Source organism: Schistocerca gregaria, chromosome 1 (assembly GCF_023897955.1).
Source record: "Schistocerca gregaria isolate iqSchGreg1 chromosome 1, iqSchGreg1.2, whole genome shotgun sequence".
Classification (NCBI taxonomy): Eukaryota; Metazoa; Arthropoda; class Insecta; order Orthoptera; family Acrididae; genus Schistocerca; species Schistocerca gregaria.
The window spans coordinates 194,474,044-194,494,939 of NC_064920.1; the positions used below are offsets into that span (position 1 = coordinate 194,474,044).

A 20,896-nucleotide genomic window follows, 5' to 3' on the forward strand; every position below is an offset into this window, starting at 1 on the left:
GGGGAGGAGAGAGATGGAGGTATGCAGATGAGGTGGATAGAGATGGAGTGTGGTATGGGTGGATACTACGAGGGGAGAAGAGGATGTGTGTAGTATATGTGTCAAACAGCTATGTGGACAAAACAATAGAGAAAAGGCTAGTACATATACAAGGCAGGCTGTATGTATGTCTGAGATCTCCTGCTGAATCCCTGCATCGATTTTAATCAAATTTGACTCACGAAAGGCAAACCTCATGAGTATCAAAACTGTGGTGTTTTTACCCTCCTAGCGCCAATAGGAACGGAGATAAGGTCAGAAACTTGTGTTTCAGTCTATGGTATCTTCAATAGGAGCAGAGATAAGGTCAAAATCGTGTGTCTCAGTCCATGGCATATAGGCAGCTCTGCATGACAGGCAAGTTGTGTGAAAGTAGTTCTCGCCTGCTTTGCTGGGCAGCCTACTTGTCAGGGCCATGAAACATATTTCCAGCCTGCGACCTGTAAGCTTCCTCAGTGATAGGCATGTTGCATTGGATTAGTATCAGCCTGCTTTAATGTTTTGCATGAGCCACATGTGCAGATGGGCATGGGTAGAGGAAGGCTGAGATACATAGAGAAGGGGATCGACAGAGAGAAGGGGAGGGAGAGAATAGATAGGAAGAAAGTGGCGCAGAATGAGCTGGACGAAGAGAGGCACAGCATCCAAGGGAGAAGATGCCGAGCAGCCACCAGAGTAGACTGGAACTATAGGACCATAAGTAAAAGAACACAAAAAATGGAAGCCGATGAAAGAAGTAAGTCGTGCCAACATAGGGGAACAGTGATAGGGAAGGCTTTGGTGGATGCTGGACTGGCAGAGAAGAGTCCATAGTGATGCAACCAAGGCCCAAAAGTATGTACAATGGGATCTTGGAGCACATGGGGATGTCTAGCTCAATACAGGGATGTCCACGGAGGAGACGGATGTGGGTGCGGTGGTGGCGGCTGCTGGGAATCATATCACGAGGGCTGGCTGGCCATGATAGGGCCAGTGAGTGAGCGGATATTGGCATCGGCAGGCTGGCAAGTACAGGAGAGCTGGCTGAGACAGTGTTGGTTACGACAGAAGGGTTGGCTACGACAAGTAGAGGTCTGTATTTGACGTTTATGCTCGCTTTAAATTCAAATGGCTCGGAGCACTACAGGACTTAACTTCTGAGGTCATCAGTCCCCTAGAACTTAGAAATACTTAAACCTGACTAACGTAAGGACATCACACACATCCAAGCCCGAGGCAGGATTCGAACCTGCGAGCATAGCGGTCTCGCGGTTCCAGACTGTAGCGCCTAGAACCGCTCGTCCACTCCGGCCGGCTGCTCGCTTTAACTCTAGCATATTGTTCCCTGAAAACCCGGTAGATGTCAATGCAACCGCTTTGGACTGAAGGAACAACTGCACTCGACCTCTTGTCGTTTGTTCAAGCATTTCACACCCGAATTGCCCAGCCGTCTAATCCAGCTATGCAAGCGCCCTTCGATTGCCCGCTGTTGGATTAGGGCATACGAACTTGAGATAAAGGAAAGTATGAATGCGAAAAACTTGATTCGAAAGCATTTATCCTCAGTGCGAAAGACAACGGTGTTATCAATGTTTGGGAGAGTTTTCATTAGTGACTGATAAGGAAACCGGCAACATAAACTGTGGCAAGTTGGCTGGTCTCCTGTCTTAAAGACCCGCCACCACACATCTGAAGGCACATGTCTACAGTACACGACGAACTATAAATTATAAAGCATTACCAGTTTCATTGAAAGCTACGGTAATTGAAAAAACGATGTTTAGAAATGAGTACCATAGATTTTCATCCATTTACATTAATATTTGTTGAAGGATTTCAGTATTTACGTCAGCAGCTTGTAAACATTTGTTCAGAATTGGCACATGTAGACGTCTCCAGTATTTTGCCTCATCCTACGGCAGTATCACGAATCACTGAAAGGACAAGTCGATTAAAAAATTGGGCGAGTATGATGCCATACATTATCCAGGACATATGCTTGAATGCATATGAATGTACAGCGGATGTGTGGACAGATACACATTGGAAAATGTTTTAATATCTGTTACTGCCCACTTTCTAACAAGATTAGGCATTGATAAATATGATACTGGTAATAACCCTCTTTTCTGAGAAGAAAAAAATCTGGGTGATTTATTAAGAACGACATTAAGAAAATATTATTGAATTTGTTAGAATTAAACTCCCAGAAGTTTTATAAGGTTTTACCTGTCACTGACCGAGCCACTAATTATTTGAAGACAGTTAATGGTGTGGGTTCCTGTAGTCATGTCCTAGTTCATGAACCACAGGCAACGTATGAGTGGCCAAGTAAGTGGTCTCGACAGTCGGGAAACCAGTTACTTTGGAATAAGGCAGGACATCTCGGACATATTCTGAGTCGTGGTCACCTTTGTGCTCATACGGCAAAGACTACCAAATCCACCGGTTAGTCCCTCAACCGTTAGGGGTAATACCCAATGGGACTCAGGGCAAGTAAGGCTAGCAACCTGCTCCCCTGGTACTTTAAATATGATGCTGGCAACAATCAGAGCAAAATGCCTCGGACCTTTGGAGGTGACGGAGTCCCACCATAAACTGACAGACCAGGGACTCCTAACATACGACTTGGCAAACAAATGGTAATGAGATGGGGAGCTATTAATATCAATGGGGGCTACTCTGGGAAGAAGGTAGAGCTGGCAGAGGCTGCAAGTAAGATGGGGCTGGACGTTTTAGCTGTTAGTGACATTCGGGTAAGGGGTGAGAAAGAAGAGGAAGTGGGAGAATACAAGGACTACCTGTCAGGAGTCAAAGCAGGAATAGCACAATGGGGTGTAGGGCTTTACATCAGGAAAGAAATGGAGCCCAGCGTAGTTGCAATAAGGTATGTAAACGAACGACTGATGTGGATAGATTTGACAGTGTCTAGCAAGAAAATTAGGATTGTGTCAGTATATTCGCATAGTGAAGGGACAGATCAAGATAAGATGGTTAGTTTTTATGAGGCACTCAGTGATGTAGTTGTTAGAGTAAAGGACAAGGACAGTGTTCTGCTCATGGGTGATTTTAACGCCAGGATTGGAAATCGAACAGAAGGGTATGAAAAGGTTATGGGTAAATATGCAGAGGATATGGAGGCCAACAGGAACGGGAAACAACTCTTGGATTTCTGTGCCAGTATGGGCTTAGTAATCACAAACTCCTTTTTTTAAACATAAGAACATTCACCAGTATACTTGGGAAGGCAGGGGAACCAGATCTGTCATTGACTATATAATAACAGATCAGGAATTCAGGAAGGCTGTGAGGGACACACGTGTATTCAGGTGATTCTTTGATGACACTGATCATTATTTAATCTGCAGTGAAGTTGGGATTGTGAGGCCGAAAGTGCAGGTGATCACGTCCATATGTAGGAGGATAAGAGTGGAGAAACTTCAGGATAAGGAAATCAGGCACAAGTACATAACAGCGATCTCAGAAAGGTACCAGTTAGTTGAATGTAGTCAATTACAGTCATTGGAAAAGGAATGGACAAGGTATACGGACACAGTACTAGTAGTGGCTAAAGAATGTCTTGGAACAGTAGTGTGTAAAAGCAGGAAGAAGCAAACAGCTTGGTGGAATGACACAGTCAAGGCAGCCTGTAAAAGGAAAAAGAAGGCGTATCAAAAATGGCTACATACTAGAACTCAGGTAGACAGAGAAAGTTATGTCGAAGAAAGAAACAAAACCCAACAGATAACTGCAGCACCCAAGAAGAAATCTTGGGAAGACTTTGGAAACAGGTTGGAGACTATGGGTCAAGCTGCTGGAAAACCATTCTGGAATGTAATTAGCAGTCTTCGAAAGGGAGATAAGAAGGAAATGACAAGTATTTTGACAGGTCAGAAAAACTGCTAGTGAATCCTGTGGATGCCTTGGGCAGATGGAGGGAATATTTTGAAGAGTTGCTCAATGTAGGTGAAAATACGATCAGTAATGTTTCAGATTTCGGGGTAGAATGGGATAGGAATGATGACGGAAATAGGATCACATTTGAGGAAGTGGAGAAAATGGTCAATAGATTGCAGTGCAATAAAGCAGCTGGGATGGATGAAATTAAATCGGAACTCATAAAATACAGTGGAATGTCAGGTCTTAAATAGCTACACAGGATAATTGAAATGGCCTGGGAGACGGGACAGGTTCCATCAGACTGGACAAAAGCAGTAATCACACCAATCTTTAAACATGGAAACAGAAAAGATTGTAACAACTACAGAGGTATCTCTTTAATCAGCGTTGTGGGTAAAATCTTTTCAGGTATTGTTGAAAGGAAAGTGCGAGTATTAGTTGAGGACCAATTGGATGAAAAACAGTGTGGATTTAGGCCTCTAAGAGGTTGTCAGGACCAGATCTTTAGCTTACGGCAAATAATGGAGAAGTGTTATGAGTGGAACAGGGAATTGTATCTATACTTTATAGATCTAGAAAAGGCATATGACCGGGTTCCTAGGAGGAAGTTATTGTCTGTTCTACGAGATTATGGAATAGGAGGCAAACTTTTGCAAGCAATTAAAGGTCTTTACATGGATAGTCAGGCAGCAGTTAGAGTTGACGGTAAATTGAGTTCATGGTTCAGAGTAGTTTCAGGGGTAAGACAAGGCTGCAACCTGTCGCCACTGTTGTTCATATTATTTATGGATCATATGTAGAAAACAGTAGACTGTCTGGGTGAGATTAAAATATGTGAACACAAAATAAGCCGTCTTGCATATGCGGATGACTTAGTTGTGATGGCAGATTCGATTGAAAGTTTGCAAAGTAATATTTCAGAGCTAGATCAGAAATGTAAGGACTATGGTATGAAGATTAGCGTATCCAAAACGAAAGTAATGTCAGTGGGAAAGAAATATAAACGGATTGAGTGCCAAACAGGAGGAACAAAGTTAGAACAGGTGGACGGTTTCAAGTACTTAGGATGCATATTTTCACAGGATGGCAAGATAGTGAAAGAAGTGGAAGCGAGGTGTAGCAAAGCTAATGCAGTGAGCGCTCAGCTACGATCTACTCTCTTCTGCAAGAAGGAAGTCAGTACCAAGACTAAGTTATCTGTGCACCGTTCAATCTTTCGACCAACTTTGTTGTATGGGAGCGAAAGCTGGGTGGATTCAGGTTACCTTATCAACAAGGTTGAGGTTACGGTATGAAAGTAGCTAGAATGATTGCAGGTACTAGTAGATAGGAACAATGGCAGGAGGGTGTCCACAATGAGGAAATCAAAGAAAAACTGGGAATGAGCTCTATAGATATAGCAGTCAGGGCGAACAGGCTTAGATGGTGGGATCATGTTACACGCATGGGAGACGCAAGGTTACCCAAGAGACTCATGGGTTCAGCAGTAGAGGGTAGGAGGAGTCGGGGCAGACCAAGGAGAAGGTACCTGGGTTCGGTTAAGAACGATTTTGAAGTAATAGGTTTAACATCAGAAGAGGCACCAATGTTAGCACTGAATAGGGGATCGAGGAGGAATTTTATAAGGGGGCTATGCTCTAGACTGAACGCTGAAAGGCATAATCAGTCTTAAATGATGATGATGATGAGTTCTAAGCCGGCTAAGGTGGCCGAGCGGTTCTAGGCGCTACAGTCTGGAACCACGCAACCACTACGGTCGCAGGTTCGAATTGTGGATGTGGGTGATGTCCTTACATTAGTTAGGTTTAAGTAGTTCTAAGTTCTAGGGGACTGGTGACCTCGGAAGTTAAGTTCCATAGTGATCAGAGCCATTTGAACCATTTTGAACAGTTCTGAAACTCACTTTCGATGACGATTATTTGATAGATGAGGTTGCAGTGGTTTATTCCATGACTTAATGTGCGTTGTCCAAAGTGCGACAGCGGTTTGTGGTAGCGACAAGAACCTCGGGGATGAAAGGGGGCTGCGCATTTTGAGTTTGGGCTGCGATGCGCGGGTGGCGCGGACGCCGTCGCAGCACTGCACCAGTGACCAGTGTTTCGACGGAAGCCGTGCGACTGAAGTGTTCTAAAAATGGTTCAAATGGCTCTGAGCACTATGGGACTTAACATCTGAGGTCATCAGTCCCCTAGAACTACTTAAACCGAACTAACCTAAGCACATCACACACATCCATGCCCGAGGCTGGATTCTTTACCTGCGGCCGCAGCGGTCGCACGGTTACAGACTGAAGCGTCTAGAACCACTCGGCCACACAGGCCGGCCTGAAGTGTTTTACCTACTGTTGTCGCATGATGTCTAAGCAATGAAAACTACGATAAGACTCTCACAGAAAGAAATACTCTGTGAGTTAGTCTGTCAGCATCAGCATTTATAACTTCATAAGTACAAGGGCACTTTGTTACAGCACCGCCAGAGTTGGAAAACAGAAAACTGCCATTTGGTTGAAAATTCCTTTGCTTGTTCCAAAAGGTTTTCTGTTCAAGGAACTGGAAATAAATAGGAGAAATTTCGTACGCAAAGGTGGACAGTACTGCCACGGTTCGCCTGTCTCCCCCCCCCCCCCACCCCCGCCCCCACCCCCCACCCCCTCACCTCCTTCTCCCCCGTCGGAGATTTCAATCCTCCCTCGTGCATGGGTGTGTGTGTTGTCCTGCGCACATGACTACAGCAATTTGGACCCATTGAAACTTACCACAAATATCCAAAACAATTCTACTGCCGTATTCTGTAGAGATTCGGAAGGAAAATACTGGAGACGCTCCATCCGTGAATGTAACGTATGTACCAAAAAAAGGTATCTTCTGTAATACATTTTACAATGATGTGCAGAATAAGGATGTAGATGTAGAATTTACACAAGGTAAAACACATTCAGAGCCTTATGGAGTAAACTCAGCCTTGTGGTCGTTAGGAAGTTGACTTCGAAATGACTGAAATCAAATGAGGAATGTCGTTGGCACAAGGGAAAAATTGAACGAGAATCGGCGGGTGCGAGAACGTTTGATCAGATATACATCTGGTCTGTTGCTGGGATCTTCTTTTCGTTACACGTGATGTAAGAGCGTGGGCCGGCCGTTGTGGCCGCGCGGTTCTAGGCGCTACAGTCTGGAACCGCGTGACCGCTACGGTCGCAGGTTCGCATCCTGCCTCGGTCATGGATGTGTGTGGTGTCCTTAGGTTAGTTAGGTTTAAGTAGTTCCAAGTTCTAGGGGACTGATGACCTCAGATGTTAAATCTCATAGTGCTCAGAGCCATTTGAACCATTTGAAGAGCGTGGTACAAGCCACTGGAAAGCATTGATAGCAATATTTATTTTAACAGCAGCATCTTTACCGCCTCGATATGCGAGTCTACTTGATTACTTAATGTTCTATGAGAACATAGCGACTAGTATTGAGCCAATTTATTTCATTACAGAAACAGTTAGAGCGTACTGCAACAGACTCAGCGAATGAGCGGAGAGGAGGATCTGCACAGAGTGAGGAAAGATGAGCGACTGAGAGTGACATCCAACAACTACAGCAGACAAGTGAACCTGGATACGGCGTCAACCGAGCAGGTCGACGCCAAAAAAGAAACTTCAGTCTTGGATTAGCGTAATCCGTGAAGTGTCAAAATCAAATGGTTCTAATGGCTCTGAGCACTTATGGTACTTAACTGCTGTGGTCATCAGTCCCCTAGAACTTAGAACTACTTAAACCTAACTAACCTAAGGACATCACACACATCCATGCCCGAGGCAGGATTTGAACCTGAGACCATAGCGGTCGCGCGGTTCCAGACTGTAGCGCCTAGAACCGCTCGGCCACGCCAGCCGGCCGTGAACTGTCGATTAGATGTTCTCCCCCTGGCTCTATTATGACCACCAGAACTTTAGTGATGTTTGTGCCGATATATCAGGAAAATTAAACAATAAGCAAAACCATTTGTTTCTTAAAGAACAACGCGAATTTTCCAAAATCAATATCGGGGATATTGTTGAAGTTATATATGCGGCAAATAGTTCGAAACTCTTCAGTGCTTAAGGAACTAATTAGATCCTATCCATAGTCTCCGTAGACTCGGAAACACATCAGTACGAGTTGCAAGCTTACTGCGCTACAGTTTGTTTTACTGTCTTGCCGACGAACTATGCAGATGAAATACACCCTACAAACTACGATAAGTTTATTGACTTGTCAGTAACTTTGTGCAATGTTTCAAAACAATATCTGTGATGTACAAGAAAATACAGTTAGTTACATCAGATATTCTTGGAATGGAGAGGATGGTGAGTTGATCTGATTTTCGTAAAACAGGCGCAGTTCGTTAGCTATAAACGCACGCCGTCCCATTTGTTCACTCACGTCCTTCTATTTATCCATCCGTATTATTTTTCTCCAAGTTCCGAAAGAACCTCGCTACGTGCTAATCCTAGAAAGATAAGAGATATCGACGTCACAGCGCTCAAAATTCTGTATTGTTTTAATGGGGCATTTGTATCCCATCATCCACGAAAGGGTTAAAATCTTGCTTGGTGTCTAGATGACCGAGGAAAGTATTGAACAACGAAACTCACATCGAGTTCCTTCTCAGTTACAGCATGCATTTGAAACTGAAGCAACGATTATCAATTACGTCTACGTCTTCGGTTGGCCGCTAAACTATAGAGCATTACGAATCAAGGCTTTGTGGTGCTCCTGCCGAATAATTATCGAAGTAACAGCGCGTGAGCACAAATTAATTCCATTTGACAGTAGTAGCGGTAACCAGAACGTTCAATTTGCAGTATTCATTAGGTGCGGAAGTGAAAGGTACCTTAGATATTTATTCGCAGTGGCATCGATACAGAGCGGCCGGGTCATTGTCGAAAGAGATTTCTGGAACACAGAGTTTTCTGTTGCGCTGCCTCCAAATAACGCGCGAGAATCACTGGGGTGGCTCCGTATCTGCTGCGTGCCAAACACGAACAGCTGCACATTTCAGGCGTCGAAGGACTTCAGTGTCACAAAGAGACTAATTCACCATTGATTGTTGCCGCATGGAGGCGCCCTGGGAGTGCTTGGCACTCACCGACAGTCGTCTGAGATGGCGGTGGTTCCTCTGGTGGTTGCACTGCTACTGCTCGGGGCGAGTTGTTGGGCGTCCCCAGTTCCACTGGAAAGCGACGTGCTGGCCCTGGCTGTAGACTTCTTGCGGTTCAGAAGCGCCCGAACCGTGGTCGCTTATACCTGCACCCATTATGGTCAGTCTGTTGTTTTGGTGTTCGACACACAATACTGTAACAAGCTATTCTAATCTATGCTTATTTAGATGGATGGATGTTGTAGTCTCCAAACCACTGCGACTACTGCAGTTGTCGCATAGTGCAGCGATGTTTGAGGGCGTCCGCAGCTCGTGGTCTAGGGGCTAGCGTTGCTGCCTCTGAATCACGGTGTCTCGGGGACGATTTCCGGCTGGGTTGGGGATTTTCTCTGCCGGGGGACTGGGTGTTTGTGTTGTCCTCATCATTTCATCATCATCGTCATCATTCGTGACAGTGGTTAGACTGGACTCTGCACAAAAATTGGGCTTTGTAAAAATTGGATCTTTGTTCGGGCGGTGATGACCCCGCAGTTGAGCGCCCCACAAACCAAACATCATCATCGACGTTTGAGGAAATAGAAGGTAACAGCAAAGTTTATGATGGGGTATCCGTGGGGATCGATCCGTGGCCTGATTTTCTGAGATATATTTGTTGAAACCTTTTTATTCCGGAGCACACGTTGCTGGACAATGCTCTCCATGAGCATGGAAAGAGTCGTGGTGGCAGGAACAAGCAGTCTGGATCGCAAAGTAGCACTGGGGATCGACCCAGCTCGCCCCATTTTGGACAGCAATATAGCCGCAGTATCCAGGAAGGCTAGTTAGAGACATTAAAGAACATGACAGCACGCTGGCCACCCTACCAGTCAGTATGCTCTTTGGATACGTAGAAGGCAACAGAGGTCAGCGACTACTGAAGAAAAGAGTTTAAGACCGTCTGCTTGTGTTGTCAGACGACACAGTAAATCGTAGAATCGATTGCCATAGCGGAAATGATGCTAACGTGACATCCTTTCTCCAAGATATCCAGCAGATAGTGGTGTGCTGACTGGAGTAGTTTCAAGACGTATTGCCGGCCGGAGTGACCGTGCGGTTCTAGGCGCTGCAGTCTCGAGTCGAGCGACCACTACGTTCGCAGATTCGAATCCTGTCTCGGGCGTGGATGTGTGTGATATCCTTAGGTTAGTTAAGTTTAAGTAGTTCTAAGTTCTAGGGGACTGATGACCACAGATGTTAAGTCCCATTGTGCTCAGCGCCATTTGAACCATTTGCTAACAGTCACAATCTAATTGCGTTTTAGCCATTGAGTGTCACGCACCTCTTGTATTTTCTGAGACAGATGAAGACTCACAACGATGGCGTCATTTGAACCCTGTGCGAAAAGCAGAGAGACGTCATGCTTTTACATGTAGGACGTGGGAGGCGTTTAGAAGGGCTACATTTGATTATGACACGCAAGGGCCACTGTGGGTGACAAGCTGTCTTGGGAGGGAACTGACGTTAATATACACTCCTGGAAATGGAAAAAAGAACACATTGACACCGGTGTGTCAGACCCACCATACTTGCTCCGGACACTGCGAGAGGGCTGTACAAGCAATGATCACACGCACGGTACAGCGGCCACACCAGGAACCTCGGTGTTGGCCGTCGAATGGCGCTAGCTGCGCAGCATTTGTGCACCGTCGCCGTCAGTGTCAGCCAGTTTGCCGTGGCATACGGAGCTCCATCGCAGTCTTTAACACTGGTAGCATGCCGCGACAGCGTGGACGTGAACCGTATGTGCAGTTGACGGACTTTGAGCGAGGGCGTATAGTGGGCATGCGGGAGGCCGGGTGGACGTACCGCCGAATTGCTGAACACGTGGGGCGTGAGGTCTCCACAGTACATCGATGTTGTCGCCAGTGGTCGGCGGAAGGTGCACGTGCCCGTCGACCTGGGACCGGACCGCAGCAACGCACGGATGCACGCCAAGACCGTAGGATCCTACGCAGTGCTGTAGGGGACCGCACCGCCACTTCCCAGCAAATTAGGGACACTGTTGGTCCTGGGGTATCGGCGAGGACCATTCGCAACCGTCTCCATGAAGCTGGGCTACGGTCCCGCACACAGTTAGGCCGTCTTCCGCTCACGCCCCAACATGGTGCAGCCCGCCTCCAGTGGTGTCGCGACAGGCGCGAATGGAGGGACGAATGGAGACGTGTCGTCTTCAGCGATGAGAGTCGCTTCTGCCTTGGTGCCAATAATGGTCGTATGCGTGTTTGGCGCCGTGCAGGTGAGCGCCACAATCAGGACTGCATACGACCGAGGCACACAGGGCCAACACCCGGCATAATGGTGTGGGAAGCGATCTCCTACACTGGCCGTACACCTCTGGTGATCGTCGAGGGGACACTGAATAGTGCACGGTACATCCAAACCGTCATCGAACCCATCGTTCTACCATTCCTAGATCGGCAGGGGAACTTGCTGTTCCAACAGGACAATGCACGTCCGCATGTATCCCGTGCCACCCAACGTGCTCTAGAAGGTGTAAGTCAACTACCCTGGCCAGCAAGATCTCCGGATCTGTCCCCCATTGAGCATGTTTGGGACTGGATGAAGCGTCGTCTCACGCGGTCTGCACGTCCAGCACGAACGCTGGTCCAACTGAGGCGCCAGGTGGAAATGGCATGGCAAGCCGTTCCACAGGACTACATCCAGCATCTCTACGATCGTCTCCATGGGAGAATAGCAGCGTGCATTGCTGCGAAAGGTGGATATACACTGTACTAGTGCCGACATTGTGCATGCTCTGTTGCCTGTGTCTATGTGCCTGTGGTTCTGTCAGTGTGATCATGTGATGTATCTGACCCCAGGAATGTGTCAATAAAGTTTCCCCTTCCTGGGACAATGAATTCACGGTGTTCTTATTTCAATTTCCAGGAGTGTATGTACAAAAAGTTACTTATTCACCATCATTCACCATAAGAAAACCAGTGATATGCTAAGTCTAGCAGTAGGTAATAGCTAGTTAGACACTATATATAATAGACGAAATTTGCTATTTCGGTAGAGAAAAAAATAACTCTGGCAGAAAAAAGAGGATACAAAATGCAGTTGTCAATAGGGAGTAAAGCATTTCTGAAAAACACAAATATGTTAACACTGAATACAAAATTTATGTAGTAGGAAGACTTTTGTGAAATGTGGAAATGGAACTTATAAACAGTACGGGAATGTGGTGTTAAAGAAGAACATAAAAAATTTGACAGGTAGATAGAGTAACTAAGGCAGATAGAGTAACTAATGATGAGGTACTGATCCAGTCGGTGGGAAAATAAATTTATTGCACAACTTGACTTAAAGAAGGAATAGATTTGATAGTATACATCCTGAAACAATGAACAGTCAGTTTTGCAAAGGAGGGAAATGTGGAAGGTAAAAGCTGTAGAGGTAGACCAAGGCTTGAATACTGCATGTGGGTTCAAATCGGTGTAGGTTGCAGTAGTTACACAGAGATGAATACGTTTGCACAGGACAGACTAGCGAGGAGAGACGCATCAAACCAGTCTTCTGGCTTAAGACTGTAACAACAACAATAACAATATGCGGTAAGAAATCTATAAAAGTGATACGCCCGACGTCTTCGTAGTTGTAATGATTCTTTCTGTTTTATTGTACGCGGTGTCCCGTGTAGAACGCTGACGTCGCGGCTGTTCCCTTGCAGACAGCGTGCGGCTGTCCCGCCTGCTGCTGGCGGAGCGTAGCACCTGGTTGGTGCTGTCTCCCGCCGTGGGCAGGATTCCCTTGGGCGGCAGCGTCTTCACCTTCCTGCACTACGACTGTCCTCATAACCGGCGAGTGCTGCATGCGGTGAGTTGCCCCCACACTTGACTAGTGTGTATTGTGTATTAAACCGGGGACCTAGAAACGACGGAGAGACTTCGTCCTGCCGAAGCCCTCAGTGGTTCACAACCCCACAACAGGCCACAGCAGTCCACCCACCCCACCGCCGCCCCGCCCAGGGTTATTATCCGGTTCGGTCCTTAGTCGACCCCCCCCCCCCTCCCTCTGGGAACGCCTCACACCAGACGAGTGTAGCCCCAAATGTTCGCCGGCCGTGGTGGTCTCGCGGTTCTAGGCGCGCAGTCCGGAACCGTGCGACTGCTACGGTCGCAGGTTCGAAGCCTGCCTCGGGCATGTATGTGTGTGATGTCCTTAGGTTAGTTAGGTTTAAGTAGTTCTAAGTTCTAGGGGACTAATGAACACAGTAGTTGAGTCCCATAGTGCTCAGAGCCATTTGAAGCATTTTGAACCCAAATGTTCGCGTGGTAGAATAATTATGGTGTAAGCGTACATGGAGGCAGTGTATGAGCAGCAACCGCCGACATAGTGAACTGAGGCGGGATAAGGGAAACCAGCCCGCATTCTCCGAGGATGATGGAAAACCGCCTAAAAACCACCCACAGGCTGGCCGGCACACCGGAATTCGACACTAATCCGCCCGGTGGATTCGTGCCGGGGACCGGGCACACAGTGCGTTAGACCGCGCGGCTAGCCGGGGGGCCAGACTTTTTGGAAATGGAAATCTGTGGTAACGTCTTACGGGACCAAATTGCTGAGGTCATCGGTCCCTAAGCTTACGCACTACTTAATAACTTAAACTAACTTACGCTAAGGACAACACACACACACACACACACACACACACGCACACACACACACACACACACACACACACACACACACACACACACACACACACGCCCGATGGAGGACTCAAACCTCCCACGGAGACAGGCAGTCGGCCTAACCCTCTCGATGCGATGGCAACCCAACCAACCAGACCCTTGGGGGGGGGGGGGGGGGGGAGGCACTTACTCCATTGCATACCATTTGGAGCAATATATATGTTAGGATTTACACTGCTTACTTGTCCAGAGGCATTACTTCCTACGTGGCCGTCATCATCCTCATCATTGTCAGCAGCACCACTTTGTTCTTCGCTCAAAGAGTAGCATGCCGCGGCCCGAGGAAGAATTTCATGGTTTTCGTCTGAAGCAGTACTTCATCAGCTAGCCATTGATTGACAAGTGTTTTAAAATCTGGGCTTCATAAGCAAACGCTATCTTCTTTCTTGCTCCTTTTTTTAGATGTATATTCTCACGTTCTATCTGAAAAAATAATATGAAGAAATATCCTCATTACTCTCATCTCCTGTTGACTATAGGAATTTAAGTGATGTTCATTTTATTGTTTAGTGTCAAACTCCTACAACTTTACTAAATTGCTTCACATACTCAGAATAATCCACTACAATATTTCGCTATGTTACACGGCACAGGGGTACGCTATCTGGCAGTTGAACAGAGTTGCGAGTTGTAACAATATATTTTCTGCACTAACAACAATGTGTAGGTGTGCCAATAATGCATTCTCTGAATTCCAACAAAATGTAATCGATTACGACCCAATCTAATTCGATCGCACTGCAGCATAGGGCACAGGGTCCAGCGGACCTAGGTTATGTAAATTTGTGGTATAAAGCGCACCATTCCACAGTGGTGGGTTTTCAACACACACACACACACACACACACACACACACACACACACACACACACACACATGCCCGATGGAGGACTCTAACCTCCGACGGAGGGAACCGCGCGAACCGTGACAAGGCGTCGCAGACAGCGCCAGACTTTACCACACTTTTTGCCGTAAGGCCAGTTTCGCATCAGGTACTTTCTATTTAGTATCGGCTACTTGTGGTGCCCGCACATCAAGCAGTTTCGCATAGATCAGCCACCAACCACGTCGGTGACGTCAGTGACCAGTTGATTGAATGTAGAGTTCTATAATGCTGAGTGTGTTGCTGAAGTAGTAAACAGTGGTGTCGTCTGCTGAAATGGCTAGTTATACCTACACTCCTGGAAATGGAAAAAAGAACACATTGACACCGGTGTGTCAGACCCACCATACTTGCTCCGGACACTGCGAGAGGGCTGTACAAGCAATGATCACACGCACGGCACAGCGGACACACCAGGAACCGAGGTGTTGGCCGTCGAATGGCGCTAGCTGCGCAGCATTTGTGCACCGCCGCCGTCAGTGTCAGCCAGTTTGCCGTGGCATACGGAGCTCCATCGCAGTCTTTAACACTGGTAGCATGCCGCGACAGCGTGGACGTGAACCGTATGTGCAGTTGACGGACTTTGAGCGAGGGCGTATAGTGGGCATGCGGGAGGCCGGGTGGACGTACCGCCAAATTGCTCAACACGTGGGGCGTGAGGTCTCCACAGTACATCGATGTTGTCGCCAGTGGTCGGCTTAAGGTGCACGTGCCCGTCGACTTGGGACCGGACCGCAGCGACGCACGGATGCACGCCAAGACCGTAGGATCCTACGCAGTGCCGTAGGGGACCACACCGCCACTTCCCAGCAAATTAGGGACACTGTTGGTCCTGGGGTATCGGCGAGGACCATTCGCAACCGTCTCCATGAAGCTGGGCTACGGTCCTCCACATCGTTAGGCCGTCTTCCGCTCACGCCCCAACATCGTTCAGCCCGCCTCCAGTGGTGTCGCGACAGGCGTGAATGGAGGGACGAATGGAGACGTGTCGTCTTCAGCGATGAGAGTCGCTTCTGCCTTGGTGCCAATGATGGTCGTATGCGTGTTTGGCGCCGTGCAGGTGAGCGCCACAATCAGGACTGCATACGACCGAGGCACACATGGCCAACACCCGGCATCATGGTGTGGGGAGCGATCTCCTACACTGGCAGTACACCTGTGGTGATCGTCGAGGGGACACTGAATAGTGCACGGTACATCCAAACCGTCATCGAACCCATCGTTCTACCATTCCTAGACCGGCAAGGGAACTTGCTGTTCCAACAGGACAATGCACGTCCGCATGTATCCCGTGCCACCCAACGTGCTCTAGAAGGTGTAAGTCAACTACCCTGGCCAGCAAGTTCTCCGGATCTGTCCCCCATTGAGCATGTTTGGGACTGGATGAAGCGTCGTCTCACGCGGTCTGCACGTCCAGCACGAACGCTGGTCCAACTGAGGCGCCAGATGGAAATGGCATGGCAAGCCGTTCCACAGGACTTCATCCAGCATCTCTACGATCGTCTCCATGGGAGAATAGCAGCGTGCATTGCTGCGAAAGGTGGATATACACTGTACTAGTGCCGACATTGTGCATGCTCTGTTGCCTGTGTCTATGTGCCTGTGGTTCTGTCAGTGTGATCATGTGATGTATCTGACCCCAAGAATGTGTCAATAAAGTTTCCCCTTCCTGGGACAATGAATTCACGGTGTTCTTATTTCAATTTCCAGGAGTGTAGTAGTTGTGCAGAATCAATTTCATTATAGGGCCCTACTTTAGACCTCGCTGTTCCAAACGGACGTTACAGCACAACACAGACTCAAATACTCAAATTTGAATAAAGCGAACAGCGGGGAAAAAAGCACTAGGGAGGTTTGGAGACCACTCTCCCGCTTGGTACTCAAACACTGTGACCACTTAACCACGACTCCACTGCTGTCTCAGGACCCTCTATATTGGACTTCCTGTCCTTGGACCGTTCGTTGTTTCTATTTCGCTTTTTTTTCACAAGTCAGTGCACCTTCCGCTTTTCATGCTTAATCTGTGTTAACTTATTGATGGGGGAGGAGTGCGATGGGGAGTTTCCCTTGTTAGAAGAGTGGGGGAACATATGTTGCCATATTATTCTCACGCACTTCCATTCTTCATAGGTGTGCAAACTGAAGTGCGAGAAGGCAATAACCCATTATTTATTTGTCACTGCATCACAAAGACGACTACAGGTTGTTCCACAAAATTATTCAGATTCTTCCGCCGATCGCCTTATGTGTCACTGGCGACGTACTGTACAGACACATCTGGAAGTGGATGTATATTTTCCACAAAGTGTGCTATCTCTACATTGAACACAGAAATGAGTTGCTAACAATACACACATCAGAAAAGTCCGTGGTCGTATTCTGCGTAAATCTCTGCTTACTGTTCTATACTGCTACAGTGGAAATCGATTGTTAGTCATCCCGTACGGCAGTTACAGCGTTATTCTGAGAAGGCGACTTTATCCCCCGACGAGCGCTGCTCGCTTTTCAGTTTACAAACAGATTATATCTTCTTATTTCTTGTCCAGTTCTCTTATATAAGTAGACGAAACCGGAAACAGCTGAAAAAGTGGAAAACATGTAAGGTACCCAGGTCCATATGGGATCCCAATTCGATTTTACAGAGATTACTGTACGGAATTGGCCACTGCTTAGCCTGAACTTATCTCAAATAGCTCACCCAGCAAAAAGTCCCAAGCGACTGGGAAAAACCGCACGTGACTCTTGTATATAAGAAGGTTAAAATTACAGACGAATATCTTTAAGATCAGTTTACTACAGGGCTCTAAAACAAATAATAAATTTCCTTGAGACAACAAAGCTTCTGTCTACAAACCAGCACGGATTTAGAAAGTATCGTTCGTGCGAAGTTGAACTTGTCGTTTTCTCACATGATATCCTACAAATCATGGATGGAGTGAACAGGCAGATTCCATATTTCCGAAAAGCATTTGACACGGTGTCCCACTATAGATTGTTGACGAAGGCCCGAGCATGCGGTTTAGGTTCCCAGATATGTAGTTGGCTCGAGGACTTTTTAAGGAATACACCTGAGCACGTTCTCTTCTACGACGTGTGTTCACCAGGAACAAGACTTTCGTCAGTAATGCCCCAGTGAAGTGTTATAGGACCGCTTTTATGCTCCATGTATATAAATAACATGAGGGACAGAGCTGATGACGCTGTGAAGGATATCAACGTTCAGTGACTATAGGAATATACAAGCTGACTTAGACAAAATTTCTAGTTGGTGTGATGAATGACACATTGCTCTAAATGCATAAAAATGTTAGTTAATGCGGATGACCCAGTCATTTCGATTAAATGTCTAGGCGTAATGTTGCAAATCGACATGAAATGGAACGAGTACGTCAGGTTGGTAATAGGGAAGCGAATGCTCTACTTCGGTTCGTTGGGAGAATTTTGGGAAAGTGTTGCTCATCATAAAGGGGACGGCATATCGCTCGTTCGTGCAACCCTTTCATGAGTATTCTTCGAGTGCTTGGGATACGCACTACGTATTAAAGGAGGCAATAGAAGTAATTCAAAGGTGTACTGCTTAATTTGTTACCGGTAGGTTCGATCAGCAGGCAAGTATTACGGAAATGCTTCGTGAACTGTAGTTAGAATCTCTGGAGGGAAAAGAACACTCTTTTCACAAGGCCTATTACGGAAACTGAGAGAACCAGGATTTGTGGCTGACTGAGGAACGATTCTGCTACCAATGTACATTTCGCGTAAGAACTATGAAGTTGAGAAGCGAGAAGTTAGGAATCGTACAGAGGCCTTTAGACAGTCGTTTTCCTATCTACAGGCACCATACGTCGTTTGCTGAGTATGTGCGTTGCTCCAGAAATGACTTCACTGAACTAGTGTTTATATAGTGGAGTTATTTTCAGTTTATTAAGTGAGTGCTTCTACCACTGTACAAATACACTCCTGGAAATTGAAATAAGAACACCGTGAATTCATTGTCCCAGGAAGGGGAAACTTTATTGATACATTCCTGGGGTCAGATACATCACATGATCACACTGACAGAACCACAGGCACATAGACACAGGCAACAGAGCATGCACAATGTCGGCACTAGTACAGTGTATATGCACCTTTCGCAGCAATGCAGGCTGCTATTCTCCCATGGAGACGATCGTAGAGATGCTGGATGTAGTCCTGTGGAACGCCTTACCATGCCATTTCCACCTGGCGCCTTAGTTGGACTAGCGTTCGTGCTGGACGTGCAGACCGCGTGAGACGACGCTTCATCCAGTCCCCAAACATGCTCAATGGGGGACAGATCCGGAGATCTTGCTGGCCAGGGTAGTTGACTTACACCTTCTAGAGCACGTTGGGTGGCACGGGATACATGCGGACGTGCATTGTCCTGTTGGAACAGCAAGTTCCCTTGCCGGTCTAGGAATGGTAGAACGATGGGTTCGATGACGGTTTGGATGTACCGTGCAATATTCAGTGTCCCCTCGACGATCACCAGAGGTGTACGGCCAGTGTAGGAGATCGCTCCCCACACCATGATGCCGGGTGTTGGCCCTGTGTGCCTCGGTCGTATGCAGTCCTGATTGTGGCGCTCACCTGCACGGCATACAACCATCATTGGCACCAAGGCAGAAGCGACTCTCATCGCTGAAGACGACACGTCTCCATTCGTCCCTCCATTCACGCCTGTCGGGACACCACTGGAGGCGGGCTGCACGATGTTGGGGCGTGAGCGTAAGACGGCCTAACGGTGTGCGGGACCGTAGCCCAGCTTCATGGAGACGGTTGCGAATGGTCCTCGCCGATACCCCAGGAGCAACAGTGTCCCTAATTTGCTGGGAAGTGGCGGTGCGGTCCCCTACGGCACTGCGTAGGATCCTATGGTCTTGGCGTGCATCCGTGCGTCGCTGCGGTCCGGTCCCAGGTCGACGGGCACGTGCACCTTCCGCCGACCACTGGCGACAACATCGATGTACTGTGGAGACCTCACGCCCCACGTGTTGAGCAATTCGGCGGTACGTCCACCCGGCCTCCCGCATGCCCACTATACGCCCTCGCTCAAAGTCCGTCAACTGCACATACGGTTCACGTCCACGCTGTCGCGGCATGCTACCAGTGTTAAAGACTGCGATTGAGCTCCGTATGCCACGGCAAACTGGCTGACACTGACGGCGGCGGTGCACAAATGCTGCGCAGGTAGCGCCATTCGACGGCCAACACCGCGGTTCCTGGTGTGTCCGCTGTGCCGTGCGTGTGATCATTGCTTGTACAGCCCTTTTGCAGTGTCCGGAGCAAGTATGGTGGGTCTGACACACCGGTGTCAATGTGTTATTTTTTCCATTTCCAGGAGTGTAGATGTATCACTGGTCCCATATCACCCCACCTGGACACGCCCACACCAGCTTGAACAGTCCCCGCTGATGTGCACGGTCCTTGGATTCATGAGGTTGTCTCCGCACTCGTACACGTCTATCAGCACGATGCAATTTGAAACAAGACTCGTCCGATCAGGCAACATTTTTCCAGTCATCAACAGTCCAAAGTCGGTGTTGACAGGCTCAGGTGAGGCGCAAAGCTTTGTGTCGTGCAGTCATCAGGGGTACACGAGTGGGATTTCGGCTCCGAAAGCCCATATCGATGATGTATCGTTGAACGGTTCGCACTCTGACACTTGGTGATGGCCGAGCAATTTGTGGAAGGGTTTCACTTCTGTCACGATGAACGATTCTCTTCAGTCGTCGTTGGTCCGGTTCTTGCAGAATCTTTTCCTGGCCGCAGCGTTGTCGAAGATTTGATGTTTTACAGGATTTCATATTCACGGTATAGTCGCGAAATTTTCGTGCGGAAAAATCCCCACTTCATCGCTACCTGGGAGATGCTGTGTTCGATCGGTCGTGCGCCAACTATAACACCACGTTCAAACTCACCTAAATCTTGATAACCTGCCATTGCAGCAGCAGTAACCGATATAATAACGGCGCAAGACACGTTTTCTCTTATATAGGCGTTACCGACCGCAGCGCCATATTCTGTCTGTTTACATATCTCTGTATTTGAATACGGAATCAAAAATTCTTGGCGCTTCAATGAACCGGGTGATCAAAAAGTCAGTATAAATTTGAAAACTGAATAAATCATGTAGATAGAGAAATTGACACACATGCTTGGAATGACATGGTGTTTTATTAGAACCAAAAAATACAAAAGTTCAAAAAATGTCCGA

At 47.5% G+C, this 20,896-nt stretch overlaps 1 protein-coding gene across 1 annotated transcript in view; it reads left to right on the top strand.

Moving 5' to 3' along the window:
* The first annotated feature begins 899 nt into the window (after positions 1 to 899).
* LOC126337358 (uncharacterized) overlaps positions 900 to 20,896 on the top strand; it is a 73,424-nt gene continuing 53,427 nt past the window's right edge. Inside the window, exons 1-2 of the mRNA XM_050001465.1 lie at positions 900 to 1,011; positions 12,755 to 12,900. Of these exons, the coding sequence (XP_049857422.1) occupies positions 900 to 1,011; positions 12,755 to 12,900 (258 nt within the window). The remainder of the gene's footprint in view (positions 1,012 to 12,754; positions 12,901 to 20,896) is intronic.